Genomic DNA, 22,919 nt, shown 5'->3' on the forward strand with positions numbered 1-22,919 from the left:
GCCCCACAATCTCTTCCGTTTCACATTATCGTACAATATCCACTTTTCATCGTATGTCTTAATTTGTTTTGAAAACAAAACGTTTTCATTACGTTTAAGTGGAGAATCACATGCGGAAATACAGTCAAGAAGGTTTTTTTTCGCTTATGTGGAACCCTAACATCAAAGCAATGAACGTAACCAAGCTGGTGCAAATGATTTTCAGCGCTTGATTCAGATATTTTGAGTATGTCGGCTATCTCCAACATGGTATAACGTTGCTTGTTCTCAATTAATGTCTCAATTGGATCGCTATCAACTCAACTGGTCTGCCCAACTCTGGAGCGTCGTCCAGCAAGAAATCTCCAGCACGAAACTTTGCAAACCACTTTTGACATGTTTTGATCAGTCACAACACCTTCTCCATACACTGCACAAATCTTTTTGTGTGTTTCAGTTGTGTTTTTACCTTTCTTGAAATAATAAAGTATAATATGCTGAAAATGTTGTTTTTTCTTCCATCTTCAATATTAAAATGGCTACACAGAAATTCACCAATTTTGATAAGTTTTTTTTTAAATGCACACTGATCTGATAGCTGTCACAATACAATCTAACCAAACTGTTTCAAATGAAGTTAAAGACAACTAAGTGCTACTAAAGGCGTCTTACAGAAAAAACCGAGTGAACCTTTTGGCCAGCCCAATATAACCAGCAAAATACTGGTGTGTTCTTGAGAGAAATACTTTTCCTTTTTTAAAGTAGTGATACTTTAAAACAAGGACCTAAATTAGTAGTATGTTTTTCCTTTATTCAAAGAAGAGGATTTACAATTTTTTGTTTTTGTTTTTTAAACATCAGAACTTTTCATCTTAACCCTAAGTTTGTGTGAAGTTGCATTTTTGCACTAATAAAAGTAGTCTTCTGTATTACTCATGCAAATGTTGCTTTGGAGAGCTTCCTTCTTTTATTTAAAATTAGTTCTCAATAATTTAAACTTTTAAAATAAACCTTTATGTAAAGGGAAAAGTAGTGGAGAGCCTACTTGGATATATCATTAGGTTAATATACTTTCTGGTTTTGCAACTCTTGAAGTGTGGTTTATTATTTAGTTAAAGTATTTTAATTTTATTACCCTTTGTGATTGATTTTTCTTTCCCAGATGACACCATAAAATACTAGTTGGGACTTCAAGTGATATTTAGTTTATCTTCATTTTATAGGTGAGAAAAAAGAATCCTTAGCCAAATTGTTGTCCAAAATTGTCTAGAAAACAGATGGTAAATTTAGTGTTAAAGCTTTTTGTTATTTATAACTGAAAATGTCAAGTACATTGTTCAGTTCATGTTCCTAAACTGTTAAAGTTTCTGTTTTAGTCTGACCAAATTTTTGTGTTTTATACAGTTGGGCTTCCATATCTACAGGTTTGGAATCTGTGGATTCAACCAACTGCAGATCAAAAATATTTGAGGGAAAAAAATTCCATAATGTTCCAAAAAGCAAAACTTGAATTTACCTTGTACCAGCAACTATTCTACATAGCATTACAGTGTATTTATACCTATTTACGTAGCATTTACAACATCCTAGGTATTATAAGCAATCTAGAGATGATTCACAGTATGCAGGAGTATGTGCAGAGATTATATGCAAATACCATACAATTTTATATAAGGGACTTGAGCATCCTTGGATTTTGGTGTCTATAGGGTGGGGGGTTGGGGAGTGTGCTGGAACCAATCCCCTGTGGATACTGAGGGATGACTGTATTTGTTATTAGCCCCTACTCATATGTACAATTTGGGAGAGCCAAAGGTCTTTGTAATTACCATTTTAATAACAAATGATAGAAATTGGGGCTATCACTCAAGTTTGCCAAAACTTGGCTATCAAATGCAGAACTGCACGTATTTCAGTAATTGAATACATACTGTTGGTATAATTAAAGTTCTGCATTGTGGGAGGAGGACATTTTAAAAACACAATTTAAAATTTTGGTTTCTGAATATAAAATAACCAGAATGTTACCATCCTTTTTTTATTGTATTAATAAATCCTTTGTCGTTGCAGAGTAGTGTCTACATTATAAGATAAATAATTCATCAAACAGAGGACAGTACTTTTTTATGTGTTGTGTGAAAGTTTACTCTGCCTCTCACAAATATTTGAACAGTTCACTATTCCTTCTTCTTTTTCTCTTGGCTTCAGAAACACCACACTTCCATGACTTTTTTCCTTACCTCACTGGCTGTTCTTTCTTTTCTTTCTTTTAAAGATTACCATTTAAAGGTCTTAGGGCTAAGTTGTGAGCATTCTGTCCCTCTTTTTAGAGAAATACATTATACCTATAGAAAAGCTTGTAAAACCTGTGAATACAGTTTTAAATACCCATGTAATTACTATCCAGATTAAGAAATAAAATGTTCACACATACTGAAGAAGCACTATTTGTACCCCTCTCATTTATTGTGTTCCCACTCTCCCTGCTCCAAGATAACTGTAGTCTCAAATTTTTGATGATAGTCATGCTTTTGCTTTTCTGCTTTTCCCCTGTGGTTTGGTTTGGTTCTTTTACTACTCATTATGCAGCCCTAAGTGCTAATTTAAAAAATTCTTTTCTCCTATATTTAGAACTTTATCTAAATGGAATCATACTGTTTGTTTTCTTTTGATTCATCCATGTTCACATATGTGGCTATTACTTATTCATTGTCAATACTGTCAAGTGTATAGATTCCCATTGTATGAATATACCACAGTTCGTTTATCTATTCTACTGTTGATAGACATTTGGGTTGTTTTAGTTTGAGGCTATTATGAACAGTGCTGCTGTGAAATTTCCTTGATTACCAATGAGGTTGAACTTACTTTATTTATTGGCCATTCTCCTTTATGAATTTTCTGTTCTTTTGCCTGTTTTTGTGTTTGGTTTCTTGTCTTTTCTTGTTTATTTGTGGGAATTCTTTATATATCCTAGACACTAGTCCTTTGTTGGTATTATGTGTTGCAAATAATTTCTCTCCGTTTTGGCTTATTGGTTCATTCTCTCCATGGTATTTTTATGTAGTCAAATTTATTTGCCATTTCCTTTATATTTGTGTTTTTGTGTCATGTTTAAGAAATCCTGTATTACTTTGATACAGTATGATATCATATTATAATTGATATGATATGATATTGATATAATCAATATAATTAATTATATTGATATAATTAATTGATATTATAAAGATAAATACTTATATTTTAAAGTTGATAGTATTTTAGTAACTTTTTATTGAAATACTTTAAGTTGCAAGAATAGTTCAAAGAATTCCCTTATATCCTTCAGATTCCCCAGTTATTAACATCATGCCACATTTACTTTATCATCTCTCTGTTTATATGCGTGTGTGAGTGTGAGTGTGTGTGTGTGTTGTTGTTGTTTTTTCCTCTGAGTCATTGGAGAATAAGTTGCAAGCACGGTGTCCCTTTTAAATACTCACTGTATATTTTCTAGGAACAAGGACATTCTTACCTAAATACCGTTATCAAAATCAGGAAATTAACATTCACACAATACTATTATATCTAATCCATAGACCTTTAAAAATTTTTGCCAGTTGTGAAAATAATGTTCTTCATATGAAAATTTTTCTCAGTATCAGGTTAATTTATTTGTCATGTTTCTTGAGAGTCCTTTAATTTGGAACATTTCCTCATTCTTTGTCTTTTATGACCTTTAAAATTTTAGAAGAGTTCAGGGTTGGGTATATAATAGAATTTCTCCCAACATGCATGTCTGGTTTTTTGGCTGAAATAATGTTGTGTCTTTCTCATTTCATTACATCAGGAGACACATAATGCCACTTTATCCTATTCCTGGTGATATTAACCTTGATCACTTAAGGTGGTTTCTGCCAAATTTCTTCCCTGTAAAGTTACTGTTTTTCTCTTTGTAATTAACAACATATCCTTATAAGGAGGATACATTGAGACTATAAAAATAGCCTGTTTCTTATGACTTTTCACCCTTTAGTTTTAATATCCATTGCTTAAATTAGTTGTTACTGTGGTAGTTGTTGCTATATTGGTGGTTTGCTAATTCTGTCATTCCTTCTCATTTATTAGCTGGGATTTTATTATAAAGAACTTTTTTCTTACCAACACTCCATTCATTCATTCATTCATTTTTATTACATAAATTCGTGTGAATTTAAGGTTTATAATGTGCTACTTTTATGTATTTATATATTGTAGTATGATTCAGTTGTAGTGATATTTATCACATTACACAGTTTTAGTATAATATTGTCTGTATTCATTATACAGTGCATTAGCTCTCTGTGGCATATTTACTATTCATTGTATTTATTTTTTCATGTTAATATGAACTTGTAGGTTCTTATTTTATTCTATGGGTAATAATTTCATAGTATCATTTTTCATTTTATGTTCAAACTCTCCCAGATTTGGCCAGTGGCCACTAGCTTCTGTGGCCTTTTGACATACCTTCATCATTGTTTGAACACTTCCTTACTTTCTGTCAGAAGACATTTCAGATCTTCTTTACTTTCCCTGCCTTAACATTGCAGTCAGCTGTTACTCCAATGAGCCCTGGTTCCTTTTAGTAGGAAATAGTATTTGGAAATCAGTATCAAGGCATTATATGTGCTTATTGCTAATAGGGTGTCACTGCTTCTAGGAACTTTAAATGGGCATGACTAGGGTATATGTGTATGTGTACTTCATAAATATATTTCTCTGTGTGTGTGCGTGTGTGTGCATGTGTGTGTTTGCGTTTTTAAAAACTGCAAGTTTTAACTGATAACTCCAATTCCAATTCAGCACCCTTTTTTTCATATTGGTGATTCCCTTCTTCAAGAATGAGAAATCTAGTTTCCATTAGCCTCAACATATTATTTGCTCAATCCTATAATACACAAAAAGTAGTTTCAGAATTAACACATACCATTAACTTGAGGTTAATATATGCATGAGTAGTTTTCTGAGCATTGTTCCATTGGTCTATTTATTTGTCTTTCTTTTTGTCATTACCACAAGTCTCAATATCTGATAAAGTCTCTTTACTTATTCTTCAAGAGTATCTTGGCAATTCTTGACCATTTACACTTAGGAATTTTAGGATCAGCTTTTCAAGTCCTCAAAGGGGAAAAAAAGCACTATTAGGGTTTTGATTGGATTATATTGACTTTATAAATCACTTAGAAGATAATTGACACCTTTACAATGGAGTCTTCCAGTCTTTGAATATTGTATATATCTCCATTCATTTGTATATTATTTAGCATCTTTGAGTAAAGTTTGGTGACTTTTCCCCATAAAGGTTTGCATATGTTTTGTTAGAATTATTCCTAAGAGCCATACTTTTTAGATTCTAATTCTAGACCAGTCTTTATCATCTGTGTAACTTTGGACAAATTGCTTAACTGCTCTGTACTTTTGTCTCTTTATATGTGAAATGAACATAATAATAGTATTTAACAGGTAAGAGTTGTGAGGAATATTAAATGTGCTAATATACATAAAGAGTTTAGAATGGTGCCCTGTTTTAGCCATCACTGTTATTTGGTTTTTAAATTGTTACTAATACACAAATGCAGTGGTGTTGTTTCTTGATTTCATATTCAGCTACCTTGATAAACTCGTATTTCTTTCTCTACTCTAATTAATTTTTCTCTTACTTTAGTGAGATGCACTGAACTTCTAAAATTTGCATAGAAATGGAAAAGTATCTAAAATAGTGAAAGGAAATAAATGCAAGGCTTAATATAAACCTGCAGTAGTCAAACCAGTTTGATAGTGTTGAAAGGTTAGATAAATTAATGGAGCAGCATATAGAGTCTAGAAATCGACCCACATGTATGTACTCAGTTGATTTTGAGCAAAATTACCAGTGTAAAAATTCAATAGGGAAAGGAAAATCTTTCAACAAGTAGTTTTGGACAGGTGGTTATCCATATTGGAAAGAAAATAAACATTGATCCGTATCTCACACCATACTGACACATTGACTTGAAATGGATCTTAGACCTCTATGTAAAACTTAAACCTATAAAACTCCTGGAATAAAACATAGGAGAGGGGACTTCCCTGGTGGTCCACTGGTTAAGACTCCGACCTTCCACTGCAGGGGGCGTGGGTTCGATTCCTGTTCAGGGAACTAAGATCCCATATGCCATGCTGTTTGGCATGGCCAAAACAAAACAAACAAATAAATCTTATATTAAAAAAAAAAAACTTAGAAAATCTTTGTAACCTTGGGATGTGCAAAAGTTTCTTAGGTAAAACGCAAAAAGCACAAACCATGAAAGGAAATAATTTATATATTGTATGTACATCAACATTTAAAAGTTTCACTGATTGAAAGGTACCATCAAGAAAACCACAAGGTAAGCTGTAGACATTGAAGAAAATATTTGCAACACATATATATAAGACAAATTCGTTATATCAAGTTATATAAAGAACTCTTATAGCTCAGTAATAAGAAAACAAACTATTAAAAAATGGCCAAGGGCTTCCCTGGTGGCGCAGTGGTTGAGAGTCTGCCTGCCGATGCAGGGGACACGGGTTCGTGCCCCAGGTCCGAAGATCCCACATGCTGCGGAGCGGCTGGGCCCGTGAGCCATGGCCGGCTGAGCCTGTGCATCCGGAGCCTGTGCTCCACAACGGGAGAGGCCACAACAGTGAGAGGCCCACGTACCAAAAAAAAAAAAAAAAAAAAAAAAACCCAAAAAAATGGCCAAAAGATTTGACAAGATATTTTACAGAAGATGGTATATGAATGGCAGTAAACACATGAGAAGGTGCTCAACATCTCTAGTCATCAGGGAAATGGAAATTAAATTACTGTAAGATATTATTACATACCCACTAGAATAACTAGAGTTTAAAAAGTTTCCTGTACCAAGGATGTGGAGCATCTTTTACTAGCATACTGTGTTGATGGCAATGTAAAATTTAGGAAACTCTTTGGTAAAGAGTTTGCCAGTTACTTAAGTTAAATGTGCACCTACAATATAACCTAGTCATTTACCCAAGAGAAGTGAAAAAGTTAGTGTCCACACAAATACCTGTATGCAAACGTTCATAGCAATTCTATTTGTAATGGCCAAAATCTGGAAATATTCTATTACAGGTGAATGGATAAACAAAATGTAGTTTATCGATGTTATGAAGTACTATTCAGCAATAAAAAGGAATAAATCGTTAAGGACAACAGGATTATGTTGAATGAAAGAAGCCAGGCAAAACATTATTATGAATGAAAGAAACCATATAAAAAAGAACACCTGGTATATGATTCTGTTTATATATAATTCTATAAAATGCAAACTAATCTTTAGTGACAGAAAGCAGATCAGTTGCCTTTTGTACTTGTACAGTTTATTGTATGTAAATTAGAAAAGAGAAATAAGTCATATCATTTCAGTCTAATGCTGACAACCCTCCAAAGGCTCCCATTTTTTTCAGAGTATTAAATGCCCACATCCTTACATTGGATTGCAAGCCCTATACCATCCACTTCAATTTTACTCTTTTGACATATCTCCTTTGATGTTCTTCCCTTGCTCCTTTTGCCCACCAAACTGACATCCCTCTAAAGCATGTTAGGTATGTTCCCACCTCCAGATTGTTCCCACTAGTTATTCCCTCTTCCTGGAGGGCTTTTCTCCCAGATACCCTCAGATTTTGCTCCTGCTGCCTTCTTTGACCTACCCTGACCAGCCTTCCCTCAGTACTCCTGATTCTTCCTGTTCTATTTTTTTAGTAGTATTTATCACCTTCTTATGTATGCAGTTAACTTATTTACTGTGTTTATTGTTTATTTCTGTTTTCATCAGTCGAAATAAGCTTCACCAAGGTAGTTTTTTTTCTTCTCTACTTAGTTTGTGCCTGACACAAAATAGACACAAAAAATATTTGTTGAATTAATGTTTATTTATTATTTGGTTTTTTCCACTACTGTTTTCGAAGTTTAACACTGTTTTGTATTTTCACCTAGGATTTTTAACTTTCATACTTATTTTACCAAAATATAGAGTTAATTGATACCTGTAATCTTTTCTTATATAATATAAGAACTTTAGGACACTTTAACTCCTTTTACCTTCTCTTACCTCCTCCTAACTCAAGATATTATTATGTTTAAAACTTTTTAGATTTTAACATTTCAATTTGTTAATTATTTTATACAATCAATATTCATTTAGATTAAGCCATATATAACTCTCTTAAGGCCTTGCATTTCTTCTTGCAACTCAGATATGCCATCTGGGATTGCTTACCTTCTGCCGAAGGATATCCTTTATTATTCTCTTAAGGGGAAGGTCTGTGTTAACATGTTTGAAGTGTTCATTTCCCCAGAAATGTCTTTATTTTGTTGTCAGTTTTAAAAGATATATAGAGTTCTAGGTTGACAGGTTTTTTTTTTGTTTTTTTTTTTTCCAATGTATTAGAGAAATCAGTACACAATAGTCTGGTTTTCATTGTTGCTCTTGGAAGGTCAGCTGTCAACCTAATTACTGCTGTTTTCTCTCTGGCTATTCTTTAGATTTTTTTTTTCATCTTTGATGTCTACAATTTCAGTATGATGTGTCTGTTTAAGGGTTTATTTTTTCTACCTGGAGCTCAAAAAGCTTCTTGATTTGGTGGATTGTTGTCTTTTACTGGTACTAGAAATGATCTTCTCATATATTTCTCCTTCACACTGTTTCTTTTCTTACTTTCTGGAATTTTGATTAGACCTGTTATACTCTCTTACTCTGAGTATCTCAAACTTTCTTTCATATTTTCTATTTCTTTATCTCTCTGAGCTGCATCCTAAATAATTCCTTAGGGACTTCCATTTTACTAATGGTCTCTTCACCTTTGTCTAATCTGTTGTTAAATTTGTCTGATAATTTTAGATTTCAGTAGTTGTGCTTTTTATTTCTAGAAATTTTATTGATACTTGGTTCTTTTTTTTTTTTTTTAAGTATCTTCCCTACAGATATTTTTCAGTATGGCTTTTATTTCTTAAAACATACTATTTAAAAATCAAATCAAATCAAATCTGATAATTCCAATGTCTGAAATCTTTGCAATTATTTTTCTGCAATTAGATATTTCTTTTTCTACTTTTTTTCTTTTTGAGTTACTCAAAAAGTTTAGTCTGCTACTGTACCAGCATTTTTGAAAAACAAAATAGTTGTGCTTTTTTTACATAGTACATACTCTTTGTAATATTTTAAATGGCTCTGTATTTTGTCTAGTGACTCATAATTTATATAATAATTCTTCAATTTAGACATTAAGCTTGTTTCTTTAGGGCTTTGCTATTATAAATAACGCTGATAAACTGATTTCATAGGTAAAAATGTTATCTCTTCATTTGTATTACCGTAATTGCTGTTGTGGTAGTACCTTTTCCAAATGTAAAATATGTATTCTTAGTTATGCGAATCTTAAACCTTTTTCTTAAAAGTTTGTGTAAACCATTGCCTAACTGGTTACTTTGCTAAAATGTTTCTGTTTCTGCTTATTTGAGGAATGCAGATTTACAGAAACTTTGCAAATGATTCTTTTGTCGAGTATTAACAAATATTCTTGTTAATCATATTTTACTTGGAAACAATTATTTAAAATTTGGCCCTGGTAATTGTTTGCCAATTCTTTCATTTATTGCTATTTAATGTTCAGTGAGTGTTATCTCAAGAATTTTCCTCATTTCTCTAAAACCTACTACAAGTCTTCTGCCTCATACCCCCCACCCCATAGCCATTTGTATTAGTCTCTTTGTTTTGTTTTAAAAGTAGCTCCCTTGCCCTTCCCACAAATCTCAGTGGTTTACAGCAATTAACATTTATTCCTCTCACATGACTGACACTTAAACAGCTGCAAATCAGCTTTTGCAAACTTCCTTCACATGTCTTTTTGATGGAGGGCCCAGGCTGAAGGTGTCACTACATTTGAGACATGGCATTCTTGTGGCAGAGAGTAAAAAAATAAGAGAGCTGGTGTAAACCCATAATGCCTCTTAAAGCTTCTGCATAGAGGCAGTTTATGTCCTGTTTGTCCGTATGTTTCTATCACATGACTGAGCGTGGTGGGTGTTGCATAGAAATGTATGCTTCTCCCACAGGAGACACTGCAAGTCACATGACTGACCAGAGTTACATGGAAGGGTCAAGTGAATACTTGGCAACAGTAATACAATCTACAGTATCTCTTCTTATTTTTTAAAAATATATCTTAAAATTTATTTATTTATTTATGGCTGCACTGAGTCTTCGTTGCTGCGCGCGGGCTTTCTCTAGTTGCAGTGAGCAGAGGCTACTCTTCGTTGCAGTCCATGGGCTTCTCATTGCGGTGCCTTCTCTTTTTGCGGAGCACGAGCTCTAGGCGCTTGGGCTTCAGTAGTTGTGGCTTGGAGGCTCTAGAGCGCAGGCTCGGTAGTTGTGGCGCATGGGCTTAGTTGCTCCGCGGCATGTGAGATCTTCCTGGACCAGGGCTCGAACCCGTGTCCCCTGCATTGGCAGGTAGATTCTTAACCACTGCACCACCAGGGAATCCCTACCATATCTCTTCCTATGTTTAATTTTCTAGTGTAAATTTTCGCGATAACTTATACCTGTACTGAACCCTCTCTGATAAGTCTTCCTTTATGCCTTAAATATAGTTATTTCTGTTATGAAAGTGAATCATTTTACCTATCATCTTTTTTTTTAACTTTTTACTTTATATTGGAGTATAGTTAATTAACAGTGTTTTGTTACTTTCCGGTGTACAGCAAAGTGATTCAGTTATACATGTACATGTATCTATTCTTCTCAAATTCTTTTCCCATTTAGGTTGTTACATAATACTGAACAGAGTTCCCTGTGCTATACAATAGGTCCATGTTGGTTATGCATTTTAAATATAGCAGTGTGTACATGTCAATCCCAAATTCACTAATTATCCCTCCCCCCCACCCTTCCCCACTGGTAACCGTAAGTTCATTCTCTAAGTCTGTGAGTCTGTTTCTGTTTTCATTTTACCTATGATCTTGAGCCTACTTGAATGTAAGTTTAGCAAGGGCAGAGATTCTTGTCTGCTTTATTCATTGCTTCCTCAGCACTAGAAGAATGCTTGCCTCCTAATGTGCTTTCAATAAATATGTTTCCCTTCTTATTTCATCACTCTGTCAGTTATTCTCATTTTCTGTGTCTTCATTTATTGTTGGTTCTCTCTGCTAGCTCTGTCCCTGAAGTCTCTCAATGACTGTATTTTCTTGAATTATTTTAATCACAGCTACATATTTAATAAATTCTGTTAAATAATTATCTTTAATGAAGAGAATAAACTTATATGATATTTTAACTCCTCTGGAAAATGTAGCCTACATACTTCCTCCTATAAATATGCATATCAGCCTATCATTAGGGTAAGAAACCCCAAAACCTTCCCTTTGACTCTTACAGTCTAGCTTCTCACTGTTGCTCTAAAACTATTGTTTACCTTTTACATTTCTCACTCTCTTTGACTTTTATGGAAGGCCCCCTCCCCTAAAACTCTATGTCTCTAGATCCTGAGGGACTATAATTCATTATAATTCACTGTTTTGTTTTGCTTTCTAAGGTTTTTCTCTTTTCCTTAGAATGTTCCTCTTCCTTCCTCTACCACTAAGTGTACTAATACTCCCAGGTTCTATTTATAGCTTTCTTCATTTCTTGCCTTGTGCCCTTTTTAGCAGAGCTCTCATTCATATGGCTTTCACACTTATTTCTATATAGATGATTTACAAATCTGTGTCTTGTAATAGTTAGAAATTCTGAGTTTGCCCCCTCGTTTCCACTTGTGGCATTCCCATTTGAGTTTCTCACTATCACCTCAACCTTAACTTGTCCCAAACCAAATTGTTTTCCTACTAGTACTGACTCCTCCATTGGAACTAACTCTTGTTTTTATTGTTGGTTCACAGTCGCCAGGCTTCTAAAAGGAGAGGGAATACCAGCCTTTGTTTAGCATCCAGTGCACACTAAGCACTGCTTTTCACTTACTGAATGTCCAGCTCAAGTTTTACCTCCTGAGAGACCTTCAAACAGTCACAGTGATCCTTTGCAATCCCTTCTTCTTAGACCACTTACAGTATATTTGTATTTAAACCCATATATCCTCAGCCTGTGAATCTCCTGTAATTCATACTTTTAGTTTGTAAAGCCTCTCAAAGGCAAGGATTTTTATTTCATACTTCTTTTTGTCAGCACAGTACCCCCCAGGTACAGTACAATTTAATAAGTATTTGATGATTTTTGCGTAGAAACAATGCTCTAAATAAGGACAAGAATATCAACTTAAATAACAAAACTAAATAAACTAAATCTAAGTAGCAAACTAATAACTCAAAATTAAATAATATTTTAGCTGTACTCTTGAACCTTGAACCCAGTTGAAAGGGGTTAGCCTCTGAAAGTGGCAGAGGCTCTTTACTTACCATTAAGGATCACCTGTTGAACAAATCTTTACTCTGTAACAGAATCTCTTTATCAGTAATACACCTTCATATAGCCATTTTATATTGCTATAACCATATTTATAGAAGGTAGTATATTTATTTTAGCTTCTCTTCCCCGTTAGGTGCACCAGGAATAATTTCCTCACCATATGCAGGGGCTGCTGGATTTGCCCCAGCGATTGGATTTCCTCAAGCTACAGGTGACTAACTCTAAAGTTGAATTTGAAATGATTTCTGAATGATGGTCTATATTTTCCAGGAACTTATCAAAATGAAAAATATTACCATATTTGAAGGATTTATAATAAAAGCATTAGGTGTTTCAGTCATAGAAGTGGCTCATGTACAATATATGATGCACAGCTTTCTTGTGTTTATAAATAATTCTCTCTGGTTCCATTCTCAACTCCAAAATTCCCTTATATATTCTGCATCATTTATACTTGCCATTGGCACAGATAACTATAGGTTGACTATATTAATAATCTCTGATTTGCCTTTTTGGTTATTATACAAAATATATGAACTGCTTGCTTATAAGCTTATCAATTACATGTTAAACAGACTTGTGTGTTATTTATCGTTGTGTCCTTAAATGCCTTTGATGGCATTTAATACATAGTATGCAGTCAGCAAACATTTGAATTAATAAACATTTACTGTTAAACTTATTTGTAAATCCTCTTTTTTTGTTTTTTTGATTAATGGGTTTAGAAGATTACCGTAGAGGGTATGCATGCTGTTTTATTTCAGGAAAAAAATATATTTTTTTCTTTAAGTAATAGAAATAATTAAGAGATAGCAATCGGTTAATACTTTGATAATGGCTCTCTGACTCTTTTCCAAATAGTAAACAAAATGAATTTGATCATAACTTAAGGAGGAGAAAAAAATGCTTTATGATTTTATTGCTGGTGCTTAAAGAATACACTTGAGGTTGGTGATTAGAAAGAAGAGTGGCTTAGTGTTAAGCCTAGTCTACACAGTACCTTTTTACAGCTTCCGGGTGATTTGTGAATATAACTATTTTAAATTGCAACATAGTTGCTTTCTGGCAATAATCTTTGTATCCTACCTTTCTAATTCTGGGAATTTTAACTGCTCTCTTCACTGGAGAGGATGAAGTTAACTAAAAAGAAAAGAGTGATTTAAAAGGTTGAGGTTCATTTAAGTTTTAGGTTTTTGGTGGTTTTAAGACATCTTAATGTATGTTTAATTAAGTGAGTAATTCTACCTATCCCATTAAAATGAAGGCATTATACATTGTTTTTATGTGTTTGAAGCTCCCAAAAGTTTAATTTTTATACATTTGGAGGTAGTGATATATGGTTTCCCTCATTTTAGTTATTTCTTTCTACACACTGTATGTATAAAACACTGTATTAGATGTTAAGAAAGAGAAAAAATGTGTAAAGAGGGCTCCTGAGTTGATAAGACTTTTAAGGTGTAGCAGGGGGATGTACATATACACATACACACATGTATGTACCCTACAGTGTAGCTAAGGTGTAGTGTTGGCAGTATATAATAGACTTAAGGAAGTTATTCAAAAGTTGCAGGGGCATGGGAAGAGGTCATGCAAAAGACTATTGAGTATAGATTTCATGGAAAAGCATCCACCCTAAGAAGGTGATGTGCACGGTTTTAAAATTCAGCAAGATGATGGTAATAATAACTTTCCTTAGATTGTCAAGCAGAATAGTATGATTGTAAACTATATTGCAATTTAATTACATGATTTGTGATAAACTGGCCAGACTCTGTCTATTATAAGGAATTTTGAGCTTAAAGAATCAATAAATTAAATAACTGGTTTATTTTATATCAACTAGAGATTTTATCTTAGATAATTTTTAAGCTGAGAATACAAATAGTGGGACATTCAGAGGAAGTATAGTGTTTTAGGTATAGTATATAGTGTCAATATTCCAGTATTGTAGAACTTTCAGTAGTTCTGAAATATCTGGGGGAGTAGAGAGCTCTGAAAATTCTTGCTGCAAAAGAATATTGAATCCTGTAAATTTGTTCTTGATGGTAATAATGTTTTGCAAGGTTACAAAATATTTTTTCCCCATGCAGAATGTATGTATACAATTTACCTGTTTTAGGTATACAACTCAGTGATTTTTAATAAATTTACAGAGTTGTGCAGCCATTACCACAGTCCAATTTTAGAACATGCATTACTACCTAGCATGCATATATGTGACTTCTGCTGAAGGACTTTTTACAAAAATATGTATCTGGTTTTATGGTAGAAGTCAATGTGAAAATAACATCTACTTTAGAGAAATGTGCTGGAATATATTTGTTTTAAGAAATAGAAGGAGTACTTGTAGTTATAGACCCTTTGAAAAACCTAATGGCTTTAAGGCCAGTGAATTTGGTTGCTATGCAAAGCACTGTATAAATAATAAAATACTAAGTATGATAGTATCAACGAATACAGCGCTCTACTTCCAGACTCTGGAGGGCAGAAAACTGACCTTTGTTATCCTTATGGTGGCTTTGAAACATTTTCTTCTCTACTTTTGCTTTTGTCTTCATTTATTTACTTAAGTTGTATTAAGTGTTGTAATTCTCCAGATAACTAGAATATGAAATGCTTTTGATGTTTTGAAAAGGTCTGTCAGTCCCAGCTGGACTAGGTCCCGGAGCTCTTGGTCCTCTCGCAATCACCTCCTCTGCCGTCACTGGAAGGATGGCCATTCCTGGGGCTGGTGGTATACCGGGAAATTCTGTTCTACTTGTCACCAATCTTAATCCTGATGTGAGTTGAAAAGTATTATATGTAAAAAGTCTTTCAGGAGGAGGTATTGTAGCTTCTGACCTAGAGTTAAATTCAATGAAAATGTTTATTTTAAGAATTTTTATTAAAATTCATCACTAGTATATACAGAAGCAGCACGTAAAAAGTCAGTGCTTTGAACAAGTAAACTTACTTAAAATTTTTACTTAGACACTGATATTTTGTGTTATCCTTTTCAAACAGCTTATTACACCACATGGACTTTTTATCCTATTTGGTAAGTAATTTTTTTTTTTGTTTTTTATATTATCTATGATGTGAATTGAGCATATTGCATCATTCAGTAATATTTATTACTGCTATGTGCCTACTAGTGTGTTTGACACTGAGGATAGAATAGCAAGGAAGACAGTAAGTGATTACAGTTACAATAAAATTTTATAAAAAGGGAAGTAGAGACTGTAATAGGAACATACAGCTAGGAGACCTAACCTAGCTGAGGGAATCAAAGATGATGTACCAGTAGAAATGATAGTTAAGCTGACTTGTGAAAAATGAGGACACATTAGCCAGGCAGAAAGGGAGGGCAAATGTCCTTTCACAGATAGTAGCGGTGAGAGACAGAACTCGTGTAACATAGAAATGAAGAAAGCTCAATGAAGAGTGTAAGGGAGAGACATGTTGAAGCTGGGCAGATGGGTAGGGGCAAGGTCATTAAGAGCTTTATAAGCTATATTAAAGAGCTTCGTTTTTAACTTAAGAACAGTGGGAATCCATTGACTAGTTTTAAACAGGAGAGAGGCATAATGAGATGTTGATTATAAAAATAATCCCCTAACTTTCCAATAGTGTGCCTCTCAGTTAAAAAAAATATTTAGCCAGATACTCCTAATCTATATATGATTAATTATTCATAAATTTCATCCATCTTTTACTATACTCTTTAGTATAATATGTACAAACATATAAGAGCAATGAAGTGATATTTAATATTTTAAAGATTTTTCTTATGACACTTTTTAAAATAAAAATATTAACATTTAGTGAGAAGTATGATTTAATATGCTTCATTATTTTCAAAAACCTTTTTCATTTTGGTTCAGTATCCCACGAACTGATTCTAAATTCACTTTATTTTAGTACTTGATCTTAATGGTTGTCATAAATGAAAAAGATACCTCATAAAGATATACAAGGGAATCCTCTGGCGGTCCAGTGGTTAGGACTCAGTGCTTTCACTGCCAGGTCCCAAGTTCAGTCCCTGGTCTGGGAACTGAGAATCCCGCAAGCTGCGTGGGCACGGCCAAAAAAAAAAAGATAGGTGATTTGAATGGAAGTGTTTCACTGTTGCTGTACTAAATAATTATGATACTAATTTTTCAGTCTAATCCACTAAATTTTGTTGTACTTTACCTAGAAAAGTTCCATTTTTCCTCTTGTTAAATTAGTTGATCTTGAAAACTGTTAACATTAGCATAATGGGGTTAAAACTCACTCTTCATGTGGAAGAATTTTCAAGAGGATGGAAAATGGTTTCAAATTTTTTGAGTGGGTAATAGGTTTTTTTGTTTTGTTTTGTTTTGTTTGCGGTACGCAGGCCTCTCAGTGTTGTGGCCTCTCCCGTTGTGGAGCACAGGTTCCGGACGCGCAGGCTCAGCAGCCATGGCTCACGGGCCTAGCCGCTCCGCGGCATGTGGGATCTTCCCGGACCGGGGCACAAACCCGCGTCGCCTGCATCAGCAGGCAGACTCTCAACCACTGTGCCACCAGGGAAGCCCGGCAATAGGTTTTTTTAACAGCGTTTTTGAGATATAATTTACAGCCATTACAATTCTCTGACTTCAGATGTACAACTCAGTGATTTTTAGTAAATTTATAGAGTTGTGCAGCCATTACCACAGTCCAATTTTAGAATATCTCTATCAGCCCACAGAGAAACATTATACTCATTTGCAGTTACTGTAAAAGTTTTTATTCATGACACATTTATGTAATTTTCATTAACAAAATCTTTTATTAATGCTAAACGTTCATGTCTCTTTAATAGCCAGAGCACATTTCTTTCCAAAAGTAGTTAATTTCTCACTCATTTAGAAAAATATCACCCTCAGCTTAAAGAAGAAATTATATGTTATTTTTTACAGAGTATCTATTTCAGCCACTTGTCATTTCCGAAAAGGGCAGCAAATTTGGAATACTTGTCTTTTTTTTTTTTTAATTTTAGAACTACCATTCATCTCTTAAGTTTAGTTGCTCTTAGGGGCTTGCCCACAAGATAACCAGTACTCCTTTGTGTAACTTGAAGATTGTCATAGTCATTCTCTCATCCTATTACAAAGTATGGTAATGATGCTGCTGTTTAAATATCTTATTTTTATGATATTGGCGATACCCTGTTCCACATAAATTGCAATATATTTTAATACACTAAATTTTAAAAATGAGAGAATGCCCTTCATATTGTAGAAACTTCTGTATATAATTTCTTCTATATGTTGAAAATTAGTAAAATGTAGTTTTTCATACTGGTTTATATAAACAAATCAGTACAAGTAAAAGTTTATTTTCCTCCCACACCCCAGTGAATCATTTTGCCTGCTTTTGGGGATGTGGGACCCACTTTGGGGAACACTAGCATAGAAAAAATGGATGTAATGAGATCAGTTAGGAGGCTATGGTGATAGTCCAGATGTGAATTGGTGATAATAGGTTTGATGGTAGTGAGGATGGGAAGAAGTGGACAAATGTGAGAGATATTTAGGCCATAGAATCAATGAGTGCTGGTAGTTGACTGGATGTGTAAGTGTCTAAGGAAAGGGGTAAGTCAAAAGATGACTCCCAGATGTCTGACTGGAGCAAATATGTGCATGATGGTACTGTTTATCAACAGAGTTAGTGAACACAGGAGGGTGCAGGAAAGAGCAGGTGAATCAGTTGAAGTGTTTATGGGACATCCAGGTGAACGGGGGTACTAGATTAATAAATCTGGAACATAGGAGAGATTACAAATTTGGGAGCATTTGTATGAAATTGCCCAGGGAAAGCATATAGTATGAGAAAAGAAGCTTTCTTTAAATATATTAGTAAAGTTAATTGAACATTACACAATCAGCATTAAAAAATTGTTTTGTTTTGTCTTTTTAATTAGGAGTATATGGTGATGTACATCGAGTGAAGATAATGTTTAATAAGAAAGAAAATGCATTGGTTCAGATGGCAGATGCAAATCAAGCTCAGCTAGGTACTAACGATTAATAATAATAATAATAATGATAACCTGCCCCTTTTATATGTGAATTTTCCTATAAAATAAACTTATGGCTAGTAGGAAGAGTACCTCCTTATGTTAATATCTCCATTATTATTTGGATCTGCTTATATTTTAAGATTTTAAAATATTTATTATTCTTTGAAGTTCATTTATCTATTTGAATATATTGTTGATGTTTAGAGCTTTGACTCTAGGGTTTTTCCATTAGCTTTAAACTAATAAACATGACTTGTTTTCTTTCATTTTATTTGTTTGTTTGCTTATTTATTTTCCTTTCAAATTAAGTTTTCTAGAACTGTTGCATGGCATAACAGTTTGGGAATACTTCATAATGATGGTTCAAGAAAGTGTCATTCTACAATCTCACCGCTTATTATTATAGTGGCTGTTGAAATATTATTGCTCAGATTTTTTATTTAAAAAGCTTTACTTGGGATTAAAAATAGATAGCTAGTGGGAAGCAGCCACATAGCACAGGGAGATCAGCTTGGTGCTTTGTGACCACCTAGAGGGGTGGGATAGGGAGGGTGGGAACAAGACACAAGAGGGAGGAGACATGGGGATATATGTATAGTATAGCTGATACACTTTTGTTATACAGCAGAAACTAACACACCGTTGTAAAGCAGTTATACTCCAATAAAGATGTTTAAAAAAAATTTACTTGAGATTAAACTAATTTATTCAATAATCATTTCCTGAACATGTGGTATGTTTCAGGCATTCTGGAACTTCCTAGCACTCTGCTAGGAAAATAGTTACTTTTTGTTGTATTGCTTTTCTTTCATTACAGAAAAACAGAGTCATTTAATACATTTTCGTATATAAGAGTTTTTAAATTTAAAACCATTTTTAAGCTCTCAAACTGACAGTATAATTTTTTAAATGACTAAATAAAAAGAATTATGATAGACAGTTTTACAGAGACTCTATCTTAGTACCCAGACTTTCCTTATTTTCTTCTTATGCACCAGCAATGAACCATCTGAGTGGTCAGAGACTTTATGGGAAAGTGCTTCGTGCTACACTGTCCAAACATCAAGCAGTTCAGCTTCCTCGAGAGGGACAAGAAGACCAAGGTCTGACTAAGGATTTTAGCAATAGTCCTTTGCATCGCTTTAAAAAGCCTGGCTCTAAAAACTTCCAGAATATTTTTCCACCATCAGCTACTCTGCATCTTTCCAACATCCCGTATGTATCTAATTAGTTACTATTCATTTAGATGATTAATAATCTACAGTATATGGTTTGGGGAGGTAAAAACTGAAATTATTCTAACGTAGCAGTTGTCCTATTCACTAATTTCTCGTAAGATGATTTATTTGCCATCATGTCTTAAGAAGTTTATCTCTAACCATACACTATGAAAGTGAAAGATAGCAATGTTTTAAATTTTTCTTTCCAAACAGAGAATTAGCACCTGTTAACTTTCAGTTATAGAATGGCAAAAATCTGTGCAGAAATATTCCACTGGTGTATACTTGTTCATCCTTTTGTATAAGTAAAGAACCTTTAGTGACCAGCATAGCAAAATCAAATAATTTATGTATCTAAGAATTTGGTAAAACTGAATTCTCTATTTTTTACCTACAAGCTGCAAAGCCATATATATATCTAAAAGCTAAAAATTTTCTTGTAACCACTCTGTATTTAACCAGTGTTGTAGCAGACTTGTTCTTTAGTCATCATCTAACTTAGAGATCGACAAACTATAGCCTATGGTCCAAATCCGTCTGTTTTTGTAAGGCCCATGATCTAAGATTGGTTTTTACATTTTCAAGTGGTTACGGAAAAACAAAAGAAAAATTTTTTGTGATTTGAGAAAATTATATAAAATTAAAATTTCACCTTCCATAAATAAAGTTTCATGGAACACAACCACATTTATTCATTTATGTATTAGCTATAGCTGCTTTTGAGCTATAACAACAAAGCTGAATAGTTACAACAGAGGCTGTATGGCCATCAGAGCCTAAGAAATTTACTGTATGGCCCTTTATAGAAAGCACCTGGCAACCCCAGTTTTAATTCTTGAAATCCTTGATGTACAAAGGGGGCTATGTTGGGTCTTCGTTGCTGTGCACGAGCTTTCTCTAGTTGTGGCGAGCAGGGGCTGCTGTTTGTTGCAGTGTGCGGGCTTCTCATTGCAGTGGCTTCTGTTTGTGGCAGAGTGTGGGCCCAGTAGTTGTGGTACATGGGCTTAGTTGCTCAGCGGCATGTGGGGTCTTCCCAGACCAGGGCTTGAACCTGTGTCCCCTGCATTGGCAGGCAGATTCTTAACCACTGCGCCACCAGGGAAGTCCCAAGTTGGCAGTTTTATATAACTTAATCTAATACATGAAGAGGGATAAGCTTTGGGAAGGAAGGATAAAAGCTGTGGGGTATAGTTGTGTGCGAGCACCTGTGTGAAAAGTTAAAGACTGAGGGAATGGAGAAGGGTACATTACTGGAATATTTCTGAGAATGAGAATGGGATTTGAATAGGAAGAGAAAATAATTATTCAAAATGCTGTTGAATGCCCAGGCTCCTAACTAGTCTCCAATTAGGCTATATGGAGAAACCTTGAATCCGAATTGGGCAATGGCTCAAACCTCATGCCAGCCAGGCAACTGGAAGAGTCACTTGAGAAAAAAATCTAGAAATTTAGCACCTCATCACTACAGAGTCAGGGAGAGAGGCAACATATTTAAATACTAAAGCAGGCTCCCTCTTAAGTACATTTATCCAGGAGCTGGTCTCAAGTTGCAGCCTGCATTGGACATGTAGGTAGAAGAGAGAAAAGACGTTAATACTTTTTTTAACCATCTGCCAAGTCTGGGCACTGTGCTGGTGTTTTACGTGTGTTACCTCATTTAATCTCCATAATAACCTTCTTTTAAAATTGTGGTTAAATACATAACCTAAGTTTTACCATTTTAACCGTTTTTGAGTGTACGTTCACATTAAGTACATTCATAGTGTGCAACCATCACTTATATCCATCTGCGGATCCTTGTCATCATCTCAGACTGAAGCTCTGTACCCATTAAACAGTATCTCCTCGTTTCTCTCTACCCCCAGTCCCTGGTAACCACTATTCTACATTCTGTCTCTAGCAATTTATCCATAATAACATTTGGAGTAAAGGTCATTAGTTTCATTTTAACAATGAAAGTGAGAGGCTCAGATTAAGTAACTTAAGAGTGACATACCAGGTGAATGAAAAATAGAATGTGAACTTATATCTGTCTCCTTGCAGAGCCAATTATTGTTCTATAACACCCTCCTTGCTGGGAGTTGTGAGATGAGGAAGAGTCTGCTTTTAGTCAGTTGATTCTCATGTGATAGACCACTGTATTAGTTATCTACTGCTGCGTAATAGATCACCCCAAAACTTAACAGCTTAACACAATAGTAGACGTTCATTATCTCAAACTGTTACTGTAAGTCAGGAATCCAGAAGTGACTTAGCTGGGTGGTTTTGGCTGAATCTCTCATAAGGTTGCATCTGAAGGCTTAATTGGGGATAGAGAATCCACTTCCAAAGTGGCTCACCATATACTTAGTTGTTGACAGGAGGAGCTGTCAACTTGTGGCTCCTTGCCACAAGGAGCTCTCCATAGGGCTGCTGATCGTCCACGTGAAATAGCAGCTGGTTTCTTCCAAAGCTAGTGATTCAAGAGAGGGCAAGGTGGAAATTGCAGTGTCTTTCAGCCTCAGAAGTCACATGTGTCATATCTACAATAACCTGAGGGTTACAGAGGACATTCTTATTAGATATGGGAGGGGAGTACCAAAAGTGTGACTACTAGGAGGCAAGAGTAGTTGGGGACTATCTTAGAACCTGGTTACCACATACACATGTTCATAATTACCCTGAAAGTAATTGAAAATCTACTGGCCTAGTAGTGGAAAACACTGGACCATAGAAGACAAGTCAGAGCTAGGGAAGTATCTTTGGAAGTACTAGAGTTAATTGTGGGTAATAATCCCATTGAAAGAATAAATATAGAAAGATTTTCTTGTTCTTTATATACTGCCCATGTCCTGTGCAAAAGATTTGAGACAAAATTCCATCGTTTGAGAACATGTTTGCATCAACCTTGAACATCTTTCAGGGCACTTGCAAATCATGTCTTCATTGCGTGGCTTTATGCTCTTTGAAATGTGAAAATTCTGGAAACTTGATGATTTCAGGAGTTAATCTTTGCATCATTTAAAAATTAGGGATAAAATAGTTGACTCTCTCTGTAATGTTTTCACAGCCCCTCTGTTACAGTAGATGATCTGAAGAACCTTTTCACAGAAGCCGGATGTTCAGTGAAGGCTTTTAAATTCTTTCAGTAAGTCCATGCTTTTAAGAAATACATTAACATTATTTAATATGATCTGCAAATGTTTAAGGTAGTTTAATGAAGTCTTCTAGGTCTGGGGAAGAGGTTTGTAGGCAAAATTAATT

At 34.4% G+C, this 22,919-nt stretch overlaps 1 protein-coding gene across 5 annotated transcripts in view; it reads left to right on the plus strand.

The window, feature by feature from the left end:
- PTBP3 (polypyrimidine tract binding protein 3) overlaps positions 1–22,919 on the plus strand; it is a 102,800-nt gene that overhangs the window by 74,606 nt on the left and 5,275 nt on the right. For all 5 annotated transcript variants that reach the window (XM_032635950.1, XM_032635952.1, XM_032635951.1 and 2 more), the window contains 6 exons: positions 12,583–12,660; positions 15,085–15,230; positions 15,453–15,486; positions 18,358–18,450; positions 19,455–19,671; positions 22,726–22,803. In XM_032635950.1, coding sequence (XP_032491841.1) covers positions 12,583–12,660; positions 15,085–15,230; positions 15,453–15,486; positions 18,358–18,450; positions 19,455–19,671; positions 22,726–22,803 — 646 coding nt within the window. The remainder of the gene's footprint in view (positions 1–12,582; positions 12,661–15,084; positions 15,231–15,452; positions 15,487–18,357; positions 18,451–19,454; positions 19,672–22,725; positions 22,804–22,919) is intronic.

The sequence above is a fragment of the Phocoena sinus genome, chromosome 6, assembly GCF_008692025.1.
Source record: "Phocoena sinus isolate mPhoSin1 chromosome 6, mPhoSin1.pri, whole genome shotgun sequence".
Taxonomy (NCBI): domain Eukaryota; kingdom Metazoa; phylum Chordata; class Mammalia; order Artiodactyla; family Phocoenidae; genus Phocoena; species Phocoena sinus.